This window comes from Anabrus simplex, chromosome 1 (genome assembly GCF_040414725.1).
Source record: "Anabrus simplex isolate iqAnaSimp1 chromosome 1, ASM4041472v1, whole genome shotgun sequence".
Classification (NCBI taxonomy): Eukaryota; Metazoa; Arthropoda; class Insecta; order Orthoptera; family Tettigoniidae; genus Anabrus; species Anabrus simplex.
Window position 1 is genome coordinate 383,317,097 of NC_090265.1, and position 8,437 is coordinate 383,325,533.

At 36.5% G+C, this 8,437-nt stretch overlaps 1 protein-coding gene across 1 annotated transcript in view; it reads left to right on the plus strand.

The window, feature by feature from the left end:
- Nucleotides 1–5,851, plus strand: part of LOC136866372 (putative fatty acyl-CoA reductase CG5065) — a 257,496-nt gene extending 251,645 nt beyond the window's left edge. The window contains exon 8 of the mRNA XM_068224970.1: nt 4,140–5,851. Within this exon, the coding sequence (XP_068081071.1) occupies nt 4,140–4,287 (148 nt within the window). The 3' untranslated portion in view covers nt 4,288–5,851. The remainder of the gene's footprint in view (nt 1–4,139) is intronic.
- Nucleotides 5,852–8,437: the final 2,586 nt, after the last annotated feature.

Consider the following 8,437-nt stretch of genomic DNA (forward strand, 5'->3'; position numbering starts at 1 on the left):
CATGAAGGAGTGGAACAGTTTACCAGGGGTAGTGTTTGATCCTTTTCCAAAATCTGTACAGATATTCAAGAAGAGAATAAACAGCAACAGAGAAAATAAATGAAATGTTAGGGGGCATTTGACAAGTGCAGGTTATTGTAAATAAAAAATGTGTGTGAATAAAATAATTCCATCCCCTAGTCTATGGAGTTTGGACAGCCGAAGTAGGGGTTAAGTACAGTGGGGACTTCGAGGGCACTGTGACCGCTATGGTAGCTGTGAAGGCCCTTCAGGGACTCTGAAAAGTGGTGGCAAAAGGGGCTCTGGTTAAGACGCAGCAGGTCGTTATGCTTCTTAGGTTCCAAAATGGGTAAAAAATAAATAAATAAATGCAATGTAAATTTTAATCTTATACTAGTTGTATAGTATTATTTGAAGTAATTCCACATTCTGTATATGAGTTGACTATGTTTGTAAGTTCAGGAGATATTATAAGTAGAATTTTGTAAATAATATAAATTTATTAAGGATGAGCTGTGTGTTTAATAGAAAAAATTGTTAGTGTAAATTGTATAATATTTTATTCTAGGAAAATTTTCTTCTTCTCTTGTTAATTTAAAATTTAGTGCTTGACAATAATGTATTTTAGTGTACCATTTGCCACTGAGGTAGACATCTCATTTGCAAATAAAGAGATTTTGATTTTCTTTTCTTTGAAAATGTGCTGAAGAGAATGAGCAAGGGCAAATCACAAGGCATAGATGAGGTGAGTACAGACATGATCAAAGCTACTGGGATTCGTGGACTTCAGTGGTTTCACCGAGTGCTGAACATCACCTGGAAAGAAGGGAAGATCCCAGAAAACTGGACAAAAGGCTTCATTGTCCCCCTCTTCAAGATAGGAAGCAGGCAAAACTTTGGTAACTACAGAGGAATCGCACTTCTGTCACATGGACTTAAGTTGATGGAGAAAATTATTGAATGACGATTAAGGGTCACTATTGAACCACAACATGAAGAGGAACAGTACGGATTTAGAAGCAACAGAACAACAACAGACCTTATTTTCACTGTTAAGATGAATAATGGAAAAACACTAGGAGAAGGCGATAGATATCATCTTTGTCTTCCTGGATATGGAAAAGGTGTATGACAGTTTGCCAAGAGACAAAATATGTGAATGTCTGGAAAGAAGGAACATGGCAGTATATCTTACCAACAAGGCAAAAATGTTGTACATGCACTGCCAGAGCTGTATCCAGGTAGGAGATGGTTATTCTGACTGGTTCACTACAAATAAAGGACTGCAACAGGGCGGCACTTTGTTACCTCTCCTGTTCATTATCATGATGGTTGAAGTAATGAAGAGGGTGAGGAATGAATCTAATGAGGACTTCAGTGTGTTAATCTTCACAGTCAGTGTGGTGATTTGGTGAAGAACAGGAGAAGAAGTTCAACAGAAATCAAACACTTGGAACCAGCAGTTTAGGCAGTTTGGCCTAAAAATCAGCCACACAAAAACAGTAGTGATGCCAGTCAGCAGGCAAGCCCTACAGGTTAATATCCAACTGGAGGGCGAGAAACCAGAAAACGTTAACCGTTTTCAATATGTTGGTAGTATTGTAACTAGTGACTCAGTCCTCGGCTGAAATAACTAACAGAGTTCAAACAGGAGCACAATTTTATCACCAAGTTAGGTCTCTTCTATAGGATAACCAAATACCTTTAAGTGCAAAGAGAATCCTTTATCAGGTATATTACGTGCCAATAACTACATATGTCCTTGAAACCTGTACGATCAACAGTAGAGATAGTAGTAGACTTCAAGCTGCAGAAATGAAGTTCCTGAGGTCAATATAACAGAAAATAAGAAGAAATAAGATGGAATGAAGAGTTCCATCATAAAGTAAAGCAGTCGCTAAGCAAAAATGTAAGAACATCCAGACTCAAATGTTATGGCCATGTAAAAAGGATGGATCAAATGAGAACGCCAAGAAAATGGCTAGAAAAGGAGCTGGAAGGCAAAAGACCTAGAGGTAGGCTAAGGAAATAGTGGATCAGTCAAGTAAGCAGGACCTGGAAGGAAGAGGAGTGGAATGGCACCAACTTGAGAAGGAAGGAATATACTTAGATAGACAAAGATGGAGATCGCTCTTGTACCGCACCCAGGCGACTGGAGACGGTTGAAGGATGATGATGATGATTATGATGATTATTTCTACCTCCATAGTGTACTAGTCGGTGCTATTAGCTGCCATCCTCGGAGACCTGGGTTCGATTCCCAGTACTGCCAGAAATGTAAGATTGGCAGGAGGGCTGTGTAATTTAAATATTTCATTTAACTCTTTGATATCATTAGGTTCTTGCTGCTACATTCGAATGAAAGCTGGTTATAATCGTCTTTCTGCTTATTTCTCCTGATTAGCATAACTTATTATAGTAAAAGTATATGTAATGTACTGTAGTTTTATTCAGAGCCCCGAAAAATCATGTCAGTTATTTATATCACTTCTTCTTTGAATCTGGTTTCTTAAAAGTAAGTTGGTGTATTTTAAAAATATCTGAAACTGATAGGGTGATTAGGAAACATCATCTCTTGAAGAGAGACACACATTTAAAATGGACAAATTGAAATTTAAGTAAGAAAGTAAAAATAATAAGAACATCATAAAGTAGTTTGTTTCTAGATAACAAATCTTTTACATTCATCATTATAAGCAAATTCCACTCAAGAAAGAGAGAGAGAGAGAGACACACACATGCACACACACATATTTCCAAGTTTCACTTCCATACAATGTCACAGTCCACACAAAAATCCTAAAAAAATATTTCTAATTTACATATCAGCGTGTGAAGTGTGCAAATGTCTTTTCTTGAAAAAGGCCTTCTTGTCTTGTGCTTGTCTGCATTCTGTGTCCCCTTCACTTCTGCCTTAGTTAGTTATTCTACTACCTAAGTAACAATATTCCTTTCAGGTTTCATTTCCTAATTAATCTAATATATCCTGTATCACCTAACTTTGTTAGACTGCTATCCATTATTTTTGTTTTGGATTTATTTATTTTTCATCTTTCCAAGTGTATGTCTATATCCTTCAGCATTTATTCCATATCTTCTGCAGACTAAGATAAAATAGCAATATCATTGGCAAATCTCAGAGTTTTGATTTCCCCTCCTTAAGTAGTGATTCTATACCCGAATTCCTCTTTGATTTCCTTTACTGCCACTAAACCATCAGAAGACGTGCTCAATGAGAAAAAACGCACAAGAGAAGAAATCTGGATCGAATTCTATAGTACAGATGCAATGACAGAGGCTGGACCAAACCCAATCAGAGCATGCGAACCGGCATCACAAGACTTGCTATTCACGGCTTCTACCACAAACTGTGTAAAACAAAACACTTCCATGAACCAAACAGTCGGTGCATATGCAACTTATGTGAAAAATCATATGAAAGGTATCACTTCATGTACTGCAAAAATCGAATTAGATCATTGAACGAGTACAGTAAGGAGATCTGACTCCATAAAACTTCATGCACATTCATGTGCTATTATTATATTATTATTATTTACTGCCTTTTCTCTATAAACATTGGAAAGGAGGGGGGGGACCAACTGTAGTCCCGCCTCATCCTTGTTTTCAATTGCTGTTTCTTTTTCATAGCCTTCTACTCTTATTACTGCAAACTGATTTTTACATGTGATGTGATGCGATGCGTTGCAATGCAATGCGATGCGATGCGATGTGATGATGTGGACTCCGGAGAGGTCTGGTGCAGGTCTTTGTAGTTGACTCCTATGGGCAGCCTGCACATCTTGCTGTGGTGGTGGTGGTGGTGGTGGTGGTGGTGGTGGTAAGTAAGGTTGAAACCTGATATCAGCACATAGCCTGTTGTAGATAATTCTTCTTTCTCAGTGTTTGATCCCGATCACTTTCAGAATCTCAAATAGCTTTCGCCGAAGAAAATTATAAATGCCTTTCAAGTTCTACAAATGTCATGTATATGTGTGTATTTGTTTTTTGCTCTGGATATTGCCAATTATTCATGTACCGAGACATTCATAGTTTAAGTGCTGCATGAGGGGTATTTTTTAAAAAATTAAATGTAAGAAGTAAAGGATTACCGTTAAGGCATGGTTTGGTTGTTTCAGGTTGTTCTGGATGCATCGGATGACACAACTTATGGCTGTACTGCTCATGTGGCAAGTTTTAATGATGCGTTCCTCAACTGCACGTAAAATGTGGTTTGTCATGCTGGACATGATAGTGCGGATTGCTCGCTTGATACCGTATGTTTGAGGCATGCTGTCAATCCTTTTCTGCTTGGAAGTTTATCAAGCAATCCATTTAGCATTATTGCTGAAACAGTTGTTAATGAAACCGTAATTGAAAGTATTTAATGAGTTGCTAAGAAGAAAAAAGTAAGGTTTAAAATTTCAAGTAGGCATAGCAATTATGAGAAGGTTTGCCTCTTAAAGGAACTTCAAATAGCCAAAGAAGACTCTCCCTGTCCCCTCCACTAGTGCCAACTGCTGCAGCATTTCCAGGAGCAGTTACTGCGGCAATCCTTGGAGCTGCATCATAGTTTGCAGGTAACCTGTTGTGTGTTCTATTGGAGAGAGTCAGACTTAGATTTGTTGTCATGGCATAATGCCACAGGTGCTGGAGAGAAATAGCTCTGTAGTTTTATAAAAGCAAGTCATATTAGTAAATACCTCTTTTGTCAGTCATTGAGGTATTATAACTGCAATAGGAGCTGTGGATGAATAGTATATTTATTTAAGTGTGAAATGTGATTGTAAAGGAGGTATTTCACCTCATATTTTTCTGTATCCTCCATTATTTCCTTAAGCGATTTGAAGCCATTGGCTTAGATCATTTAGGGACGGTACAGCTCTTCCTCGTAGAGAGAGAGAAGAGATTATTTAATTTGAAGGCTATAGTATTGAATGTCTAATGAAATGTTAAATCTGGCATTTACATACTTTTTTTTTATTATTGAAAGGCAATGTTTTCCCCTTGTTGTTGTTTATTAATATTTTGTGCATATGTCAGAAAGTGTGAATTGACCCGTTGTTATTCTTTCGGCATTATAATTATTTCCCTTTTTTGGCAAAGATGTTTTGAAGCTATGAATATTGGAAGATAAAATTAAAGTATAGGCTCTTGCAAATTGTAAAAATATGGAAATCAGATTTATTTGATCATTTGAGTGTGTGAATAAAAAACTGTGCAATCCTTAAGTCTGGCTGGTGGTGAAGCCATGTGTTTCTATGCTAGTCCTCATGCATACTACGCTTTTTAGATGGACATTTTGTTGATCTTGGTGAGTGTGGTTGTAACTGCAGATGGAGGTGATGTGGAGCTGGAGGTGCAATTCCCAGCCATATCCTACTAGTGAAGTGTTTGTGCAAGGTGGAATGTTAAAGCGATGAAGATTGCCTTTGAGACATCATATTTCCTGTTCTTGTTGCTCTAAAGCGAGACAGCTGGCTACTTGAGAGCTAAGACCTCCGAAGCGTTATTGTAGATTGAGACTTCGTGTCATTAATGTTGCATCTTGAGTAAGCCTTAATGTAATATATAATTTATTATTATATATATAAAATAAATGAATATATGAAAGCAAGTTTTGGCGCTGAATGGAGAGGGTCATTTCAAATGTTGACATCACATAGTTTCCTGATTTTTGTTATTTAATGTCTTGTGTCTCCATATCTCACTTCCAGAATTTAGAGTTGTAGACAGAGTGCGAGTACTGTGGAGAAGGTTTTTACTCACCCTTGTGTATTTCATTGAAATAACATTAAACCATTTTTGTTTTATTAGTTACTTTGCTATATTTCATTAAAATGTTGTGATTTTCAAAGCAGACTAGTGATAATTATCACTATTATTTGGGATTTCCCTTTCTCCCTCCTGAATTTAACATAGAGAAAACATTTGGCTGCTTATGATTCCTGGTACAAGACCAATATTCGTTGTTGGAACATGAGAAATGTTAAAGAATTTTGTACATTATGTATTTCTTGGTATACTGATTACCAGGTTTGATTAATATTTAATTTAGAAATTGAATGCGAGTACTTACACCCATGTAAAACAAGCCTACTATGAAATCAAATATTTAATAATTGCCACATGCTCTGCAACATTATGTTGTCATGATAGATTCAATTCAGTTTTGAATAGTTGGATCTTGTTTCACTTAATCAAAAAGAAAATAGCTACTCTGTATTCATTATCTTTGAATCTTGTCATAATTTTAAATTAATTTCTTTATATACTGCATGAAAAAAGATAGGTACTAATTGATTTCTCAGAGTGATGAATAATACAGATGAAAAAAGTAGCATCTCATCATAATATGAACTACAGGATTTTATATCATCTACACAAATAATTATATACATGTCATTATGCAATGGTAAAAGTCTGTTTATACCAAAACTGCTCCAGTGGCATTAAACAGAGGAATATTATAATATAATGGTTCTTGATTCTGTTGGTTGCTTCTTTTCATCTTTGTTCTTAAGTTGCAAAGTTTATCTCTGTGATTGAACAACCTTAAATTGTTTATGATTTGTTGATGACCTTGCTCTTCAATCTAACAATGTTTGGGAAACTTGACAACAAATTAAATTACTACAGGAAATAGCACAAAAAACTGACGTCAAAGTATCCTTTGAGAAAACAGAAATCATGTTAACCGACCCACCACTCGCAAAGAAAATAGAAGTAGGAGAATAGAAAATAATATAATTTCGTGTGGCTATTTCTAGCCGAGTGCAGCCCTTGTAAGGCAGACCCTCCGATTAAGGTGGGCGGCATCTGCCATGTGTAGGTAACTGCGTGTTATTGTGGTGGAGGATAATGTTATGTGTGGTGTGTGAGTTGCAGGGATGTTTGGGACAGCACAAACACCCAGCCCCCAGGTCATTGGAATTAACCAATGAAGTTTAAAATCCCCAATCCAGCCGGAAATCGAACCCGGGACCCTCTGAACTGAAGGCCAGTATGCTGACCATTCAGCCAACAAGTCGAACACAGGAAATCAAAATCATAGACAAATTTAAATACTTAGGTGAATTTATAACATTAACCTTAACAAAAATCAAACATGGCATAATATAATAAACAAATTAATCAAAGCTCAATACCGGTATGTCACCAAGAACACATTAAAAAAAAAGGACCTCTCAACAGCCACAAAATTAAAACATTATAAAACTGCCATACAACTAGAAATAACATATGGTATGCTAGTACAACCATTTTCAAAACAACTAACACTGCAGCAATAGACAGAATACTAAAAATAGAAAGCAGAATAATCAGAACATGTATAAACAAAAAATAACCAAGGAAATGGACACTGGAGACTAGTTTCTAATGAAACAGTCTACAAAGAAATAGAACTGGTAATGAGCACTACCAGAAAAAACGAATCTCATTCTTTGGTCACCTAATTAGAACACCCTAAAATAGAATCAGCAGGATAATGCGGTACGTAGGTCGAGTCATAAGTCAGAGGAATTATTTCTTTTCTCGCGAATAGGAGACAAACAGGGGGGCTCATTCCTGAATCCCGCGTTTTGCTTACAGCGTAGCATCACTTCCGAGGCCGACGAGAAACACAGGCCATGGCCCGTTAAAGTCACGTGACAAGTCCAGTCCCAGCTATGGTAAAGTGAAGCCGGTTATTTCATGTGTTCTTGCGGTGTTATTGCTAGTTTATTGGGGATTATGGAAGGAAATAACGGAGATTTTGTATTTATGTGAATATGTTGGTGTTGTGCAACAGTTCCTTTATATTCATAGTGTTGTGTGCGGAGGTGTAAGTAAGTATTTATTTACAAAAATGTGTATATAACCTCAACGTTGTTCACATCATTCAGCAATGTTGGGCTGCAGTACACGAGTAGGATAAATTACAACACCAGTGCTGAGGATTTAGAGGTAACACATTAATACCCTATTTAATTACAGATATATGAAAAATGAAAATTTAAGTGTTAGATATGATGCTGAAGCCAGGTATGGAGTGGAACAAATGTAAGACTTGTAAATAGCTTACAATAAGCCTAGATAACTTCCAGGATGGTAGCAATATTTAAGTATTAGACATGATGCTGAAGCCAGGTATGGAGTGGAACAAATATAAGACTTGTAAATAGCTTAGAATAGGCCTACCTTTCACCTTGGATTCAATAAGATATTCCTTACATGAATGTTATTGTAAATATATGTTTAATTGTACATTAACCACTTTCATTAGCAACATTTGACTTATCTGAGTGTGCATCTCTTTACTGCAGTAAGATTTTTAGATTTTGTCAACCAAGGCTAGTAAGATACACTCTATTTCATTTAATTTCTAATTGGATAAGGTGGTTCCAAGGTAACTTCGAGGAAGGTAGCAAAATTTAAGTATTAGATATGATGCGGA